This window comes from Colossoma macropomum, unplaced genomic scaffold, assembly GCF_904425465.1.
Source record: "Colossoma macropomum unplaced genomic scaffold, Colossoma_macropomum, whole genome shotgun sequence".
Classification (NCBI taxonomy): domain Eukaryota; kingdom Metazoa; phylum Chordata; class Actinopteri; order Characiformes; family Serrasalmidae; genus Colossoma; species Colossoma macropomum.
Genome location: NW_023494789.1, coordinates 20,312,763 through 20,331,577, shown reverse-complemented (window position 1 = coordinate 20,331,577; position 18,815 = coordinate 20,312,763). Strand labels below are relative to the sequence as shown.

General features: G+C 39.0%; 2 protein-coding genes across 2 annotated transcripts; both read left to right on the top strand.

Annotated features, from left to right (window-relative positions):
* The first annotated feature begins 4,435 nt into the window (after positions 1-4,435).
* Positions 4,436-7,996, top strand: LOC118808077 (tubulin alpha-1A chain-like). Its single transcript, XM_036570467.1, has 4 exons — positions 4,436-4,628; positions 5,940-6,162; positions 6,270-6,418; positions 6,524-7,996. Exons 1-4 carry the CDS (start codon positions 4,626-4,628, stop codon positions 7,502-7,504), a joined length of 1,356 nt encoding a protein of 451 aa, XP_036426360.1. The 5' UTR covers positions 4,436-4,625; the 3' UTR covers positions 7,505-7,996.
* Positions 7,997-9,284: 1,288 nt separating this feature from the next.
* LOC118808075 (tubulin alpha chain-like) lies at positions 9,285-13,730 on the top strand. The gene is made up of 4 exons (XM_036570466.1): positions 9,285-9,411; positions 11,586-11,808; positions 12,079-12,227; positions 12,582-13,730. Exons 1-4 carry the CDS (start codon positions 9,409-9,411, stop codon positions 13,557-13,559), a joined length of 1,353 nt encoding a protein of 450 aa, XP_036426359.1. The 5' UTR covers positions 9,285-9,408; the 3' UTR covers positions 13,560-13,730.
* Positions 13,731-18,815: the final 5,085 nt, after the last annotated feature.

Sequence of the window (18,815 nt, the reverse complement as noted above, 5' to 3'; positions counted from 1 at the left end):
GAGCTCCCCTAGGTCAGATTAGGTGATTTACTCAAGCTTTAATCAGGAATGATTGTACTACCCAATCTGAGACTTAAAATACAAATTGCTTCATTGCTTTTTTAAGCAAGATTAAATTACCAATGTAAGGCTCATTGTGTTGTCAGTGTAAGGACAGATCGGTTAAACAAAGAAAATGAACTATAAAATTGAATTTGTGCAGCCAAAAACATACTTAAGTAAAACACAAATGCAAGGATGTGTTAATATAATTCAGAAAACTAACAAAACATGTAATTTGACCAAAGGTGTTAAATGTTTTGCATTCACCTATATATATTAAAGTATATAAAAGTAAAGACTAAATGTTGTAACAGATAAAATGAAATGTTTTTTTTTTAAATGTTGGATGTTTAAAATCTAAACAATGCAAAACATAACCTCATAGGTTCAAAATGGCTTTTGGAAAGTCATATGTACAATATGCTCCAGCTACGACAAAGCCTGATAACAAACAGGTCGTAATCTTTAAATGTGCGCTGATCTATTTTCCTGCTTTATGCTCTGGTAGTGATAGATTTCATATGTTATTGCTTTTCACAGTTGAGCATGTGAAATTCAGCTTCCTATCTGTCAAGGTTATGAACTGAAGCAGCTTATGCTAAAATTTTTTACTGTGTCTGTTAAAATAGTCAATTTTTGAATGCAGTTCATTGTTCCATGGATGCCTATAGAGGTCATTTTATGAGTCGTATCTTTACAGCGAAATTACCAGCAGCATCACTTTTATATGCTTTTCCCACTCAGCTGTTTACACTTTCATGACTTTTTCAGTACTAACATTTTGGTTAAAGTGGATTTTTGTTCCTGACTTTTTGCGGCATATAAATCCCCCCCAAAACTTGGGGAAAAAAATGCATGTTGGGTCAAAAAAAAGAAAAGAGGCAGTTTTAGACTAGATGATGTAATTATGCTTGAGTACAAAAGGAGCACCCAGGAAGGCCTAGTCCTTTAAACAAGCATGCTGCATTAAGAACTGCCTTGCTTCTGTGATTGATAGTACAGCATAGGTTCGGGAATACTTTGAACAACCACTGTCAATAAAGTGAAGCCTTGTGCATATAGAGTCCATTTTTGAACTAAAACATCTAGAAATGCTGCCGAGTTCTCTAGGCTTGAGTTCATCTGAAATGTACTAGTGCACAGTGGAAACATGTATTGTCTGCCAAGTAAACCTTTCAGATTGTCTAAGGAAATAATGGACGTCATGTTTTCCAGGCCAAAGAAGCAAATGTCCAACCAGATTGTTACCAGCATAAAGTTCAGAAACCTGACATGGTATGGGGGTGAATTAGTGCCCATGGCATGGGTAACTTGTACATCTGTGAAATGCTGAGTGATATATACACATTTTGGAGCAACATATGCTGTCTTTTGACACTATCTTTTTCAGGGATGTCCATGCTTATTCCAACATGACAATGGCAACAGCATGGCTGCGTAATCAGAGAGTGAGGGTGCTAGATTGCCCTCCTGTCTCCTATTGAAAATATTTGGTGCATTATGAAGTGCAAAATACAGCAATGAAGGCCCCGTACGGTTGCGCAGTTAAGACTTGGACAAATGAAGCATGGCCAAAAATTCTGCGTTCAAAACTGAATAAATTGGTGTCTTCAGTCAACACACGTTTATTAAGTGCTGAGAAAGTGATGCAACACCATGGTAAACATTATCCTGTCTTAACTTTTTTGGCACATGTTGCAGGCATCATATTTGGAATGACCATAATAATAAAGTTCATAAGGTGAAAACATTGTGATTTTGGACTGTATTCAATTTAATACATGCCAAATGGAATTTTCTAATCAATGTTTGTGTTTGTATTGGCATTTGAATGTGTGGCACCACCCAGATGCTTGGATCCCTCCAACTTGGTTTATTGACTAGGAGGGCTGATAGCAACTTAGAGCTGCAGGCCTTTGTGATGAAGTTTGGATTTTTAAGTGCAACAGTAATGCAATTGCTCTACAAATCTGGCCAATGATCATGGGTTACATGACAAAGAGCAGCCAAAGACAAAGTCTTGTTTATGTTTAGCTATGTAGCATAGGGTGCTGTTGCAAGAAGAAACCCAAAGCAACCCTTTCGGCCTATGTGTGGATGTGGGTGTGTTTAACTTTAGATGAGATGGAGAAACTTTTCAGCATAGAATGGAAAATGAATGATGCAAAAAACATGCCACACTGCCAAAACAGTGACTGAAGGATAGAAAAGTAAATGTCCTTGACTGGACTTGTCAGGGGCCTTTGAAAATCTTTGAAATGGCCTGAAGAGGGCAGTACATCAACAGAAATTCTCTAAGGAAAGCACAAACATTCCTCTTCTTAGTGTGCTTGAAATAAGTTCAAACAGACTTTGTACTTTGAGCTGTGAGCAAAAAGCACTTCTACCTAAGTATTAATTAATTTCTCTTATCCAACCCATTTATTAACTTTTTTGTTATGGTTTATTTACTTTGTTTTGTTTGTTATATGTTGCTTTCTTTTTACATGCATTTTACAAGTTATAAATTAAACTGGAAGAATCTGACATTTTTTGTCTTCTTTTTTAGGTTTACAGCAAAAAGGTTTTCTATGCTATCATTTACAACTTCTCCATACACTATCCATTACATCTTTTGAGCATTTGAGCATTAAATGCGCTTGTACTACCTCCTGGCTCAGACCACCCACTGTTGTGAGCTCTTGCTGTAGTACCTCTTCTGTGGTCCGCCTACTTTCTGCTCCTGGCTTCTCACTGTTTTTGAGTTTTTATTTATTTATGGCCTCTGTCTGATACAGGTCTGGGTTTTGTGTGTGCTGTTCAACCTTTTGCAACAAACATTACCAGCCTCCCAAAATTCCTGCCATGTACACATTTATAGTATAGAATAATACACATCTTAAGTATAGTAGTATATAGTAGTATATCATCTGTAGCATTCAAGCAATAGTCACCCTCAACCTTTATCAACGATTACTGATTTACACTGTCTGTCCAGAAGTTCGTTGACACTGCTCATTCAATGTTTCTTCCAAAATCAATTCTATTAATAAAGAGTTTGTCCCCCTTTTGCTGTAGTAACTGCCTCTACTCTTCTGGGAAGTCTTTGTACTGGATGTTGGAACATTGTTGTGAGGATTTAATTGCATTCAGCCACAAGAGCATTAGTAAGGTCAGGTACTGATGTTGGATAATCAGTTCTGGATCACAAACTCCACTCCACCTCATTCCTGTGCTGTCAAAAGGAGCATAGGTTTTTTTTTTTAATCATAGCTTCTTCCTCATGCATTATAAAGTATTTTTTCTTGCCACTGCCTGAAATTGGCCAGGTCCTTGATCTCTCATTGGATGTTGTATTTAATTGAATTCAGTTAAATTCAGCTCTTTTAAAAGTAAAAACAATGTATAATGTATAATGAAGTCTAGGTGAAGTCTGGTTTTGTAACGTTTTTGGAGGTGATGACTCCAACCTGCCGACCAGAGAGCAGAGTTATTTGAGAAACAGAAACGTAATCTCCAATTACAGAAACATGAACCCCACACTTTCTATGGTCAAACACCTCCAAAATAAGGCCTTAATTGCCCCTGGATAAATATCTGTCATGCAGAGTTATTCTCTTTTCTGAATTCCCTTTTCTTGCAAGTACCAACCTAGTCTGGGTGCCTAGATGATCACAAGCTCTTTTTGAATTTGTCAAAAGTGCCCCAAACTGCTGACAGTAACATCATTAGAGACTTTGAAGGGACAGATATATTATTATTTATTATTATGATATATTATGATATATTATTTATTATTATTATGATATATTATTATATATTATTACAAGCTCTCTTTCTGAGAGCATAGATCACTGAGATCTGCTCATATACTGAGAGAGGGAGAGCAAGTTCTGAGCAAGGAAGGGAGGGGTCACCATGACAATTGCTGGTTTCCAATGTCAATGTGTAACCTTAGGATACGTCTAACTTGGCATGACAACACAACAGAGATTCTGCATGCATGGTGGGAGTGGGTGTCAGAGAATGGAAAAAATTGAGGAATGGTGGTCTGGGGAAGGAGGGGGGGGGCGGGGTGGCAAGGCAAAAGTTTGCCCCAGGCAAGAGATGAGCGGTGTAATTTGATCATAATAGCAGTGGATCAACATGCTGAATTACAACTTGGATGAAGCAGTTTAAAACAAGATTAAATCCTAAACCTAGGAGCATTATTTTGCTTCTTGTTTTATTGTTTTATGTCTTATTCTAGTTTACCCTACAGTGGCCTGAATGAGAGTCTGGTCTGGGATACTAGTTGTTCATTTATCTCTGCAGATCAGAGTTAAATATTAATGTGTGTCTGTGTGCGCGTTGTACTGAAGAGGAGTGGCACTGATGTGTGACTATTTATTCAGTACACTACAGACCTGTATGACTGGCTCACCTCTAAATCAGGCAGGCAACCGAACAGTTCTCAAAAACGGGTTTAACCCCGTTGTTGCCAACAACAAAGCTTGTTTCCACGGCATCATCTGGGCCTATATATACCAATATCATCGTCACAGAGACATAAACATAAGATTTGTCCTTCACACTCCTGACGGCAGCCAGAAAAAAGAACCAAAATGGTAAGATATTTCATTTGCTCAATCATTTGACTGCATTTAGGTTTTTGAGGAAGTTATAAGTTAAGTTAGCATAAGGTTGTGTTTATAAAACAGCAAGTTGGGTCCTCTCTTAACAAGGAAGTTGACAATGTGTTATATATATGTATCTAACAGATGGCAAATATAGATAAACAAGTTGATAAACCAGGAAAAATAACCTTTGTTTCTCAAAGGGATTTACACTATATATTCAAAAGTATCTCCTTCTAATTAGTAAATTCAGCCACTTTATGGTGCACTCATTGCAACCATAGCTGTTCATCCGCAGACAGAGAGCTTGTATAATCTCCATACAAAAGCACTTCTAAAAGAATGGGATGTTCTTGAATAGCCACACGCGTCCAGTGCCTAGTGTCAGCTAAAAGGGTATAAAGCCTCCAAGCATTGAGCTGTGGAGCAGTGGCAATGCATTCTCTGGAGTAATGGAGCACCATAAAATACCTTTTCAAGGCAAAGTAGCAGTGAAGGGGGAATAAACACTCTATGAATACTTTTGATAACTGGGGGAAAAAACATTAAATAAGCAAGAGTCTACAAACATTTGGAGATGTCGTGTACATATCACAATCTCACATGTATACAGTTTGTGTTCTAAACCAAAGCCATGAAATGAAATTATATACCTACAAATATCTATGGGTTTGTGTGTCTGTAGTGATTACATGTGTACATGTGCAAAACAAATATATGGATCATTCGACTGAACTGGTTCAAAGTCAAAGTTTAGAACCCATTTTGGCCTTTATTATCTCAGACTTTAGACTAAAATCTTTTTTCTTTGAGTGATTCTATACCTTAATTATGTTTAATTTATTAAATGAAAATCAACAGTGATTTTCAGACTTTGGGACACATTTACTTTAAAACAATGAGATCTAACTGCTTACCATGTGGTCATGAGGGACAAGGATGCAGTCTCATTTCTTGATCTAAAATGTAGGGGTGTGGCTAAAATAAGGCTCCGACAATGCACTAAAACTCTGTTTCGGTACTGATATGAAAAATGGAACTTATGATAAATCTAAATAATTCCTCTTCACTTTAAAAGAAATTTAAAAAGATTTTTAAAAAAGAAAAAAATATATTATTTTTACACAGAAATGTAATGGTTAAGGTTTGGAACAGCTACCTACCAATAAAACATGCCCTATATATTTAGCCAATTACTATCTCTATTAATGCTTTGGGTTTAAATGACTTCCATTTCAACTAATTCGGGAGAATGATCCATATGATTAAGTTGGCTCTGATTTTTAAATCCTCTCTCTGCAGCGTGAGTGCATCTCAGTCCATGTTGGCCAGGCAGGTGTGCAGATGGGCAATGCATGCTGGGAGTTGTACTGCCTGGAGCATGGGATCCAGCCAGATGGTCAGATGCCCAGTGACAAAACCATAGGTGGAGGAGACGACTCTTTCAACACTTTCTTCAGTGAGACTGGAGCTGGCAAGCACGTTCCCCGAGCTGTCTTTGTAGACCTGGAGCCCACTGTCATTGGTATAATTGGAAATATATATATATATATATATACATAGTCACTAAGAGTACGATAGCATTATTCATCAACATAAAAAAATAAAACAATTACTGATATCTTTCTCCAGATGAAGTCCGCACAGGAACCTACCGCCAGCTCTTCCACCCAGAACAGCTAATCACAGGGAAGGAAGATGCTGCCAACAATTATGCCCGTGGTCACTACACTATTGGCAAAGAGATCATTGACCTCGTGCTGGACAGGACCCGCAAACTAGTGAGTAATAACACATCATTACCTTAGACACAGAATGAAGTTCTGCTTTTGTGATTTTGTTTTGCCTGGAAAACAAACAGATCACCTTCTTTCTTAATATTCTAGGCTGACCAGTGCACTGGGCTTCAGGGCTTCCTGATCTTCCACAGTTTTGGTGGAGGCACTGGCTCTGGCTTCACCTCCCTGCTGATGGAGCGTCTGTCAGTTGATTACGGCAAGAAATCAAAATTGGAGTTTGCCATTTATCCTGCTCCTCAGGTTTCCACAGCTGTAGTGGAGCCTTACAACTCCATCCTGACCACCCACACAACCCTGGAGCACTCCGACTGTGCTTTCATGGTGGACAATGAAGCCATCTACGACATCTGTCGTAGGAACCTCGATATTGAGCGTCCCACTTACACCAACCTCAACAGGCTCATTGGTCAGATCGTTTCCTCCATCACAGCCTCTCTACGCTTCGATGGAGCCCTGAATGTAGATCTGACCGAGTTCCAGACCAACCTGGTGCCTTACCCTCGCATTCACTTCCCTCTGGCTACCTATGCCCCTGTGATATCTGCAGAAAAGGCATACCATGAGCAACTCTCTGTTGCCGAGATCACCAATGCCTGCTTTGAACCAGCCAATCAGATGGTAAAGTGTGATCCCCGCCATGGAAAGTACATGGCCTGCTGTCTCCTCTACCGTGGTGACGTTGTGCCTAAAGATGTAAATTCTGCCATTGCTACCATCAAGACCAAACGTACCATCCAGTTTGTGGACTGGTGTCCCACTGGCTTCAAGGTGGGAATCAACTATCAGCCCCCCACTGTTGTTCCTGGAGGAGACCTGGCCAAGGTGCAAAGGGCAGTTTGCATGCTGAGCAACACCACAGCCATTGCTGAAGCGTGGGCCCGTCTAGACCACAAGTTTGACCTGATGTATGCCAAGAGAGCCTTTGTCCATTGGTATGTTGGAGAGGGCATGGAGGAGGGTGAGTTCTCAGAAGCCAGAGAAGACATGGCTGCCCTGGAGAAGGATTACGAAGAAGTGGGCACAGACAGCATTGGAGATGAAGGGGAGGAGGAGGGAGAAGAATATTAACATCTGTGAAGTCTTAGTTTTTCTCCTATAAACAAAGGCAACAAAGTATTTCATGTGTTAAAACCATTCCAGTTACACAATTGTAGTATTTTCATTTCAAGTAAATTTATATTTTTAACAGTATCTTTTTGATTCTAAGGTATTTTAAACAAAACAAACAACCCATGGCATTTTCAAATATATGTTAAAAGAAAGACTGATACTGAAACTGCAACAGCTGCACATGACATACCTAGTTATCCTCACAACATGTGTCTGTTGTGATGTAAAACATTGCAAAAACACACCAGATTTGATTTTGAAGTTATTTTATTAAATTCCCTTGTTTTTTGTATAAGATCAATGTAGCACATTTACTCTGTATCCGTCTTTTAGGTATATAGTTCAGCAGTGAGGAATGTAACAAACACTCCTGGAATCGGTGATGAGCTGTGATAACTGGTGCCTTTCTTTTGTTTCACAAATGTGCTTTGAAATAAAGAACTTAAAAGAAAGAAGAGCTTGAGTGCTAAGACAATTACAGTGAACAATACATTTTCTTGAATAATGCATTTGAAAGACCACTATTCTCATACAATGAATGCAAAACAGACAAGTACAGGCAGGGGATCCAAGGAGACGAATAGCTTTGCATTTTGTCAGGCCCCAATTTGCATAGGTTTGATATGATTTAAGTCTCTGGGAATATTTACCTCTATGGACAGTTGAGAATGAATAGTTATCAATGTACATATCTCTGATATTTGCATTCTAAAAAGTCAGTCTGTAGCATATTAGAATTTTACCTTACTGTAACACATATAAACAGAAAAAAACCTCTCGGTCCCCTCATCTCCTGCAGCTCAACTTTCAAACCTCTTGCCTCAGGGGAGTTTAGTGAAGGAACTTTGCTCTTCATTTCTTTCCTCTTTTGTGACTGACACTTTGCTGACATATCTTCTCACAAAAAAAAACAAAAAAACAAAAACACTGTGCTTGGTACATTCTGGACATTCTTATTCTAAGCATATGAAGTGCAGTTCATAAATAACCGAACAGTGACATAACTGCACTCAAGCACATTGGATTTGAAAAGACAATAACTACAGTTAAAGAGCAGAAAATTCTCAATTCAAGGGTATTTGCTTTTATACTGGGTGAAGTGTATAGTAACCACAGCCCCCTTATGTACATTGTGTTCATCTTTCACAGGACAGTAAGTAAATGAATGAATAAATTAAGTACATGGTTTCTTGGCCAGAAGGAATACAGATCTAAAAGATTTTATAAAAATGTATTGCTGTCTAATTATTTATGGACACCACAGTACATACAAACACTTTACCAGATTCTTTCTTTGCCCAATGCATGAAATACATATTTATTCTGATATAAATGACCTAAATCACAATGATGAAGTTAGTAGCATAACACTTTCTATAGTTATTCAGCTGGTATTGTATATTTCTCAGTAAATGTATTGTGTAGTCCTGTGTAGCGACAAAGATGAGGAAATGACTGTGGGTGGTCCACTCGTGTCCCCTGTTCAAGCTCAGCGCAGAGATATGACAGATATGTGTAAACCCTAGGCTTACTTTTTCCCCCCAAATGTGTGCGATGTTTGACCTTTTTAGCAGTGTTTGTGAGGTTGATATACGTGTGTTAGTATGAGATAAGACAACTTTTGAGTGTACAGCTCTCTCTCTGTCTGGCAAGTATTTCCTATTCAAACTAAAGCCCCGCCTACTGATTTCTAACTGTCCTTCCCGCCAATAGAAAACTGATGATTAGCTACTTTATGCCCCTCCCCACGCCAGCGCCCAAGACTGGCGCCATGCTATATAAACACAGATAGACGTCTCCCCACCCATACTGCCCTCATTTACCGAATCCTCGACGTCGGCCCAGAGGGAAAATCCGGAACAATGGTGAGTCTTACTTTTGTTAAAGCTGTTTGCAGTCAGAATCAAACGTGTAGAATGATTCATGTACATGTTATATTTTCTGACTGTAGCATATTTGACTTTTCAAACCCCGCGATGGTACTGCATGATGGAGGTTATAACACTAGCACACTTTTTTCGCGCGTGATCGTTATCTTAGCGTATTTTACTTTAGTCAAAAGCCGTGTAGAGGGCTCGCTTCAGTCAGTGGCCGTAGAAACGTACAGCGACCAGGGTTTAGGAATTCCAAAGCTTATCGGGAAAAATGCCAGGAAAGTGAATATAATTACAGCAGTAGAGCAAAGGAGTGAGCGGGTTCCTCCCGAGAGAAAAGAGATTAGGCTTTGCATCACGCGCAGCACGTAGTTTTGAAGTAGGGTTGCCCAATATGAACAAAATGCCCTTTTGAGATTATGGGCTGTTGCTCTGCACTGCAGTCTTCCTAGCGGTAGCCATATTGAACCCATTGATGGCGTTTAATGTGAGATCGATGCATGAGTCCAAATATATTTGATCTTTTAGGTTAAGCAAAAGACTTGATTCATTAACTCAAATGCTAATCAGGATCTGATGTTCATATCAAGAACTTCTGCGGTCTGAGATGATCCCAATGAGTTTAACTGCAATATTTCCGTGAGACAAGGAATTCAAGTACTCTGACATTCGCATTTTGCAAAATAAATATTGAAAATCGATAAGGATTAGCAAGTGATAGAACGCGGAAAGTGGATTTTAGCCTGAATGCCAGCAATAATGTAGAGGGATGGATGAACTCGCGGGTGTCGTTGTATCGTTGCGTTTAGGTCGCTGTCTCTATCACTGTTTTTCCCTCCATTTCTCTTTTTTCTCCAAGTCATAGAGGAAGTTTGGCGGTAAAGGCGGGGGGTGGGGACTGAACTTCGGCGCCTCTTTCTCTCTTTCTCTCTCTCTCTCTCTTTCTCTCTCTCTCTCTCTCTCTCTCTCTCTCTCTCTCTCTCTCTCTCTCTCTCTCAATATTATAATGAGTTATTTTATTTTCTACATAATGACATTGTGCCAAATTATTTAGAAAGAGACTGACTATGCTCAGTAGAAAGTTTAACATGCTTCTGCTAGCAACAGAGAAGGAAGAATAAAACGGCGTTTATTTCCTTATCAAACTGGCGGGGATGGGCTGCCGAATAAAAAAAAAGTAAGGACACTGAAATGGCGTTACTTGTCGAGAGTATTTTACATAATTTAAGTCCCCTGAGGGAACAGTACCCCTCTTGTCACTGGGTGATACCCTATCTCAGTATCTTTAGTCAGGGAACATAATTGTACCATAATCCATTAAAATTATGTTGTCTAAGTTGTATTGACTCCACACACCCCGACTCGTCTCCAGGCTTTGTAGTTTACTGTTCTGTTTTAAAACATTAGGTTATGAAAAGGTACACGTGTACTTATTTAAGGACCTTGAAATCACTATTTTACCGTTTAAGGGTACATTTACATTGTTTGTACCTTGATGAATGAAAAATGTACCTGCACAGAACCTTTATTTCTAACAGTGCAGAGTACCTTCCATGCAGTTATGGTGCTGTTTATGCAAATAAAGATGATCCAGTTATAGTTGAGATCTGTGAAGTACAGATTATGTGTAAATGCAAACCCAGTGCTGATCAGGTTACACTATTAGCTGAAAGGACTGTCCCTGCTCTCACAGCTTTTATTGATGAGATTTGGTAATGTGTGGTCTATTGATCATTCCTTAAATTGATGACATCTTTGGAACAGGGTTATTTAGGGCAGCCTGATAATGAGTTACAATGCATGGAACAGATGGGTTTGTCTTGTCATAGTTTAGCATGAACAGAGGAACATCCTGCCTTAATGAGTGCCTACACAACACGCAACGCCACCACCATCTCTGATAATGACTGAAACAGACGTGTGGCGGGATTGTCGTCTCCTCCCTCTCTTTAAACAAGGGCAGCGCTCAAGAGCCTGATAACAGTGAAACAGTCAAACAACTAATCATTTTCCAGCTTTTTATTTATAATCTGATGCTTGTGGTGCTTTTAAAAATGTACATATCAGAAACTGGTGTTATGAAACCTCTTAGATATGCTTGTTATCCCTTTGCTGAAATGTCAGTAAGTAATGTGGAAACTCCCTCACTTTTTTTCTTTCACCAGCGTGAGTGTATTTCCATGCATGTTGGCCAAGCTGGAGCCCAGATGGGCAATGCATGCTGGGAGTTGTACTGCCTGGAGCATGGGATCCAGCCAGATGGGCAGATGCCCAGCGACAAAACCATAGGTGGAGGAGACGACTCTTTCAACACTTTCTTCAGTGAGACTGGAGCTGGCAAGCACGTTCCCCGAGCTGTCTTTGTAGACCTGGAGCCCACTGTCATTGGTAACAGTTCTCTCTTTTAATCAAAGGAAAAATATTACTCTTACTTGACTATGTCTGAATTTTTTGTAAAAATAATACTGGTAGCATACACAAAATAAAAATAATTGTGATTTTTTTTTTTGTAGTAGTAGTTTTTTGACTGATGGGACAGAGCATGGTTTTACAGATAAATCTACATAAATGCTTATTTTGAACTTTGTTAGGCCATCAGATGCAATTGTAACTAATGGCAGAACTTTTAACATGGTTCTTTTTTCTTCTCCACTCCAGATGAGGTGCGCACAGGAACCTACCGCCAGCTCTTCCACCCAGAACAGCTAATCACAGGGAAGGAAGATGCTGCCAACAATTATGCCCGTGGTCACTACACTATTGGCAAAGAGATCATTGACCTTGTGCTGGACAGGACCCGCAAACTGGTGAGACTTCCAGGGTGGCTGTGTTGAACTAATTACCGACATGAGCAAATTTAGCTGCTATGCTCCAAGCCAGTGTTTGGGTGTGCTAGACACATGTGTACATTTAGAGGTGCTGAAGACCGCTAAGAAGTGTATGACTCTGAAGTCATTGGAGAAGTAATTCCAGATTATTTAAGTGAGGAGTGTCTAATTCAGAACAGTTTGGTCAGTACACTTCTGAAATATACCTGGTAACTAATAAGGTGTTTGAGCAGGGAAAACACTAAATTTTGGTTTAGCCTTCTCCAGAACTGGAGCAGCTGCATATTCCTATATTAGTCCAAAGATGTAAAATTCTACTTAACTTTCTTTCAGGCTGACCAGTGCACTGGGCTTCAGGGCTTCCTGATCTTCCACAGTTTTGGTGGAGGCACTGGCTCTGGCTTCACCTCCCTGCTGATGGAACGTCTGTCAGTCGATTATGGAAAGAAGTCCAAGCTGGAGTTTGCTGTGTACCCAGCACCTCAGGTTTCCACAGCTGTAGTGGAGCCTTACAACTCCATCCTGACCACCCACACAACCCTGGAGCACTCCGACTGTGCTTTCATGGTGGACAATGAAGCCATCTACGACATCTGTCGTAGGAACCTCGATATTGAGCGCCCCACTTACACCAACCTCAACAGGCTCATTGGTCAGATCGTTTCCTCCATCACAGCCTCCCTGCGCTTCGATGGAGCCCTGAATGTAGATCTGACCGAGTTCCAGACCAACCTGGTGCCTTACCCTCGCATTCACTTCCCTCTGGCTACCTATGCCCCTGTGATATCTGCAGAAAAGGCATACCATGAGCAACTCTCTGTTGCTGACATCACCAATGCCTGCTTTGAACCAGCCAATCAGATGGTAAAGTGTGATCCCCGCCATGGAAAGTACATGGCCTGCTGTCTCCTCTACCGTGGTGATGTTGTGCCTAAAGATGTAAATTCTGCCATTGCTACCATCAAGACCAAGCGTACCATCCAGTTTGTGGACTGGTGTCCCACTGGCTTCAAGGTGGGAATCAACTATCAGCCCCCCACTGTTGTTCCTGGAGGAGACCTGGCCAAGGTGCAAAGGGCAGTTTGCATGCTGAGCAACACCACAGCCATTGCTGAAGCGTGGGCCCGTCTAGACCACAAGTTTGACCTGATGTATGCCAAGAGAGCCTTTGTCCATTGGTATGTTGGAGAGGGCATGGAGGAGGGCGAGTTCTCAGAAGCCAGAGAAGACATGGCTGCCCTGGAGAAGGATTACGAAGAAGTGGGCACAGACAGCGTTGGAGATGAGGGGGAGGAGGGAGAAGAGTACTAAAATGGCCAAAATGGGTTTACTCTAGTTCATCAAGAGAAGACAACCAGCTAACAGCACATAGTATTGTTGCTGCAAGAATATGAAATTGGTATAAAAATCATTCCATTTAAATGCACAGTCCACCACTTTGAAGTCTTAGAATTCATTTTAAATAAAAATAAATAAATCTTGCTCTTGTTTGTGTATTTATTTTGAGGTTATTATATTTATAATCACAAATATGTATGAAGATTATAATTTCATGGTTGTAACTGTTCTATTCCAAAACTTCAATTTCCCTTGTTCATGCTTGGAAGAATATTCATGCCTGACTACCTGCAAATTAATGATTTTGAGTTATGGACAGAAGTTTGGGAGAGTTATTCTTTCTGTGTGTGTGTGTGTGTGTGTGTGTGTGCGCGCATGCAATTAGCAAATATAGATCAATATGCATAAGTGAAAAGGCAAAAAAGATGTCGGTTAGCATTTCTAAGAAAAGAGGCGAGTGTGGTTTTCACAGGAAAATGATGGCAACAGTTTGACACATCAGTGGCTGTGATGTGTTAAATTAGGCTTCTTAAAATTCATACACAAGTGCAACTGAAGCATACTCAAAGAAACCATCTCCAACACTTCATTACTTCTTTCAGTGCCCTGGGCCATATGTAAGCTTTTGACACTTCCAAAGTTTGGATTTTTTTAGTCATTTAAAAACTGACTTGGTTTCAAGTGAATGCATAAAAAAGAATTTGGTATGCTCTTATGCAATTCTAGCTATTTCAAGTAACTGGTTGGTGTAAGAAATAACAATGAATGAAGCTGTAGATCACTCTAAAAAGGACTCGATGGCACAAAGAAACAAGTTAAATAACACAAAGATACATTTAACATCCACATTGCCTCATTTGAGAAATTGTGTTCAACTCTTCCAGGTGTTGGAATCATGGTTTGAAGTATAGGGGGGCTTGGGGGGGTCTCACCTTCCTAATTAAGACTTGGAACCCCCTCCCAATATTTATTAATCCTTTTTAACTGTAATTATAAATATTACAGCATATTTCCCATATTCATGCCTGGAAGAATATGATATCAGATACCCCTGAAGTGCACCATACAATTTCTTAACTTTAGTTTTGTACCTCCTCTGCCTCATTCTACTCACCAGTGCTGTTGTTGCGCAAGCCTGTGTAGGTACTGTACATCCCATAGGTCAAATGCAAGGCACAGGGGCTGCATCAGACCCGTGAAACTATTTCGATTTTTTATCAACGTTATCCTGTTTCACAGTGCACTGCAACGCAATGTGCACTCCCACTCCCTTCCACCAACAACAATCTAATGGGACAACAGTTACACCACATTTCTACACAGTTCCACACCAGTTATATCACCAAACAGACTTGCAGTGTTTCAACAGCAGTTCAACCGATATAAACACTTAGCAGCTACAGACCTACCTCTTAGGGACATTTCAAGATGTATTATATATATTGTTGTTGTCAGAAGAAAACTTGTATCTCCATTTTTGACATTTTTTAAGTTTTTTACATAATTTGAAAATACCTGTTACCCTCTGCATTGTATGGAAATTTTATGATGAATGGACTGAAAGAAACAGCCCAAAATGACTTGGAAAAAACTCTGGTTCCATTGACTTACAATAAAAGTGAAGTATGTTTTTTCCTTTTCGTGTAAAGTTACCATTTTGGAGATACGAGGTTTCCAACAAAAAAATACACTTGCAATATTGAAAAAAGATTTATATATATATATATATATATATATATATATACATATATATATTTTCAATATTGCAAGTGTCTGTATTTTGCAGTTGATGTTTTGGTGTAGTTTTAATAAACAATGGGTAGTTCAGGCTATCACTTGTTTAATACACTACTTTCTTACTTTCAAAGTTTCTGACATTAGTTAGCTAAACTGTAACTTCAGCTTTAGCTGTGGTATAGTTAATCTTTCGCCTTTTGTTACCAGCTTTTATAATAGGCGCCCTCTGTGTTTTAATTCAGGGGTTTTTCCTGGATGGGTAGCTGAACAATATCAAAATCCATGTGTGTGGAAGGCCCGAGTAATTGTATTAGTTCAAATGTATTACTTTCTTGTACTCAGATTAGATTTCAGTCAAAGAATAAAAATGAGCAAGAGGAGAGGAGATATACAGAACTTTCTTGGTGCTAAAAAGAGTAAGTTGAAGTTCGCAAGAAGTAGGGCACAGTGATGATAATGCAGCCTGTATTGTCTGTGATTGTCATGCAGGCTTAATACTGAGCAGAATAGTATGGGTCATGGTGAGTTTTACATTTCTGTGCTGCTGTATTAAGGAAGCAGAGCAAGGTCAGAATGGCAGTCAGCCAGCAGGAGGAGGTCAGGAAGACAATGACCAGACATGACCTACTAGCAAAGAGGTGAGTTATAAAGGAGGCTACGTAGAGGTGTATGCCATCATACAATGTAAATACTTTCAGAAAGTGGTGGGATGCACAACAATCGTACCCTACTGTTCTCAGCTATGCTAGGACTTTTAATAAGGTGTTTGATATTGATAGTAAAGAAAGCTCAAGAGCCAAAGCTACTATCTTTTCCATGAATAAAGATCCTGTCTAATATGCAGTTAATTTTCAATACAAGACAACAGCCGACAGAGTTAGATTATTGGGTGACCTATGCATTTAATGTTAGTCAGGCTAGGCCTACATGCTTCATGGTAGTAACACATGCCTACCTTTTTTGCATGTTGATAGCATCTTCGTTTCTGGCATAGCATTGTGTGGGTCTGTGTTTGAGTGTAATGATGGTCTGCTGTTGTTGTGTGTGTGTGATTCTGACTTGACTTGCTGGCAGTTTTCCTCTGGAATACTTTGTTGACCCCAGACTACAAAGGTTATTGTGTGGCATGTGCCCAGTGAGCTGGTGTAATAGATTTATCATCATGATCTACAAACTGCAGACATTACCTTTCTCCTGATTGTCATTGTATAATTCACACTCTGTATTATATTACAGGATTTAATAACTCAGAATCCTTGAAGGTTTGAATAGACCATCTGTCTATAAAATGGATAAATAATGAAATAAACTATTCTAATAAATTCTGAAATGATACATTTTGGAACTGTGACCTTTAGTGTGCACATAATTCTGTAATGTGGGCAAATTTCAGTAGACAGGCTGTAGTCCTCTAAACTGTTTTCTGTGGTAGTTTTAAGATTAAATGTCCATTTGCATCAGGGAGAAATGTGTTTGTGAGTGTAAAGCTAGATCACATACGCTTGAAAAAGAAAACATTCAGAACTTTTGGGAAAGCAGTCATAAAGACTCCTAGACCTTTACAGATTTGAAGCCCTTCAGCTATCAGAGCAGTCATCTGTAGATCTGCCTCTGTGTACATACAATGTCTTTAGCATGTAGAGCATGTAGGGTGCAGGGTGGGCTTCTCAGACCATCGCATACCATGTCTGAGTTGGCATCCAGCCTATCTCTCTCTCACACACACATACACTAGGAACAGTGTCAAAAAACAGCCATTTGCAATCTCACAAAAACCATGAGACAGACATCGAAAAACAGAGAGGAACACCAGTATGTGCTCTTATGCAAGCTGGATTTCAGCCCAGGCTTTAGCATGGAGATTATGGCTTTAGCTTTCCAGAGATACTGTTACCACAGGGTACAGAGGTTCACTGCCAGAACATGTCTAAAATATACAGTACTGTGCAAAAGTCTTAGGCACCTAAGCATATAGTTTAAAACCATATATCCTTTAATATTTATTTAGCAGCACGACAGGAAACACACTGACTTATTTTTACTCATAAATCACTCTGGCCATGTGCCAGCCTATATCTCATCTATGAGCTCTATAAAGGAAAGTAATTATTAGACTGACTCTAGTGACTGGATCACCTGTCAGGTATCTAGAGTTTTTTGAACTGTAACAATTTGCTTTTATTCTATAAAAATCTTGTTTGGCTGATCTTGAATTGGTTTATTTAATAAACTTCTTAATGTTTTTTTCAATCACTGCTTAACTTGCTTGGCTACATTGTAAATAACAGTGGTGGACGAAGTACACAAATCATGTACTTGAGTTAAAGTAGAGATACCCAAGGTAAAATATTACTCCAGTAAAAGTAGAAGTCCTCCCTTGAGACCTCCACTTGAGTAAAAGTACAAAAGTATTTTCCCTCAAATGTACTTAAGTATCGAAAGTAAAAGTACTAAAAGATTAATTATGACTCTAATGTCCTATTACCATTTTTGTAACAAGACTTTTGCTTCATCAACTTATTTTAGGTGAAAATACTCTAGTGTCATTCTTGGTAAACCAATCTTTTAATAGAATGTCATTAATTAGTCTGACGCTGATGTCTATTAAAGTTATCATAAGCACAAAACAATAAATTTCCATTAGGTAGAACCAAGTGGCTATGAAATAACTTTTTGCAAACAAGCAAAGTTTCAGTTTAAGATTTATTTGCAACTTAGTTACAAGTTTAAGTTTAATAAAAAACTTGCTTTAAACACAGGTTCACAAATGAGTTTTCCTTTACTATATTGCATCTGTAGGTCTCTGTTCATAAACATAAACTAGCTGAAACAAATGTACTATAAAATGAAAGTGTTTGTATAAATTCAGAAAAAGACACATGCCAGTCACAACTGCGTATGTGTACATATTACTATATTGTGGTCTATTTACACAAAGTTAGGTTAGTTCCATTTATGTTGGCATAGGCACTCCCAAAAATTTACGCTGCTGCACTGACGTTGAACCATATGCTTGCACTGGGTAGGTATATCCAACAGGTCAAAACAAGCTCAAAACAAAGTGCGTGCTGTAACCTGATTGGTGTTCTTGCTTCACGCTTCTTTAGTTTTGACATGTTACGTTTTTATGCACACATAAGCCAAAAGGAACGATGGATTTCGCATAATGTAGTGGAGTAAAAAGTAATATATTTGACTTTGAAATGTAGTGCAGTGAAAGTAAAAAGTCGCCCAAAATGGAAATTAGTAAAGTACAGATACACGAAAAAACTACTTAAGTACAGTAACGAATTACATTTACTTAGTTACTGTCCACCACTGGTAAGTAAGGGTCACCCTCAATATACTTCTGAGTCGAAATAAAGTTTGCTTGCAAAAATACTGCATATCATTAGATGTAAATAAACAAATACAGTAAACAAGAATTTGTTTTTTTATAAAGTTGATATCTTCTGAGCTAATTTGAAGAATAAAGTACCAGCACAATTGCAA

What these genes read in the sequence shown, in the direction of transcription:
- LOC118808077 (XM_036570467.1), top strand. An exon ending in CCTGGAGCCCACTGTCATTG is followed by an intron (nt 6,163 to 6,269) that starts GTATAATTGGAA and finishes ATCTTTCTCCAG; the next exon opens with ATGAAGTCCGCACAGGAACC. An exon ending in TGGACAGGACCCGCAAACTA is followed by an intron (nt 6,419 to 6,523) that starts GTGAGTAATAAC and finishes TTAATATTCTAG; the next exon opens with GCTGACCAGTGCACTGGGCT.
- LOC118808075 (XM_036570466.1), top strand. An exon ending in CCTGGAGCCCACTGTCATTG is followed by an intron (nt 11,809 to 12,078) that starts GTAACAGTTCTC and finishes TCTCCACTCCAG; the next exon opens with ATGAGGTGCGCACAGGAACC. An exon ending in TGGACAGGACCCGCAAACTG is followed by an intron (nt 12,228 to 12,581) that starts GTGAGACTTCCA and finishes ACTTTCTTTCAG; the next exon opens with GCTGACCAGTGCACTGGGCT.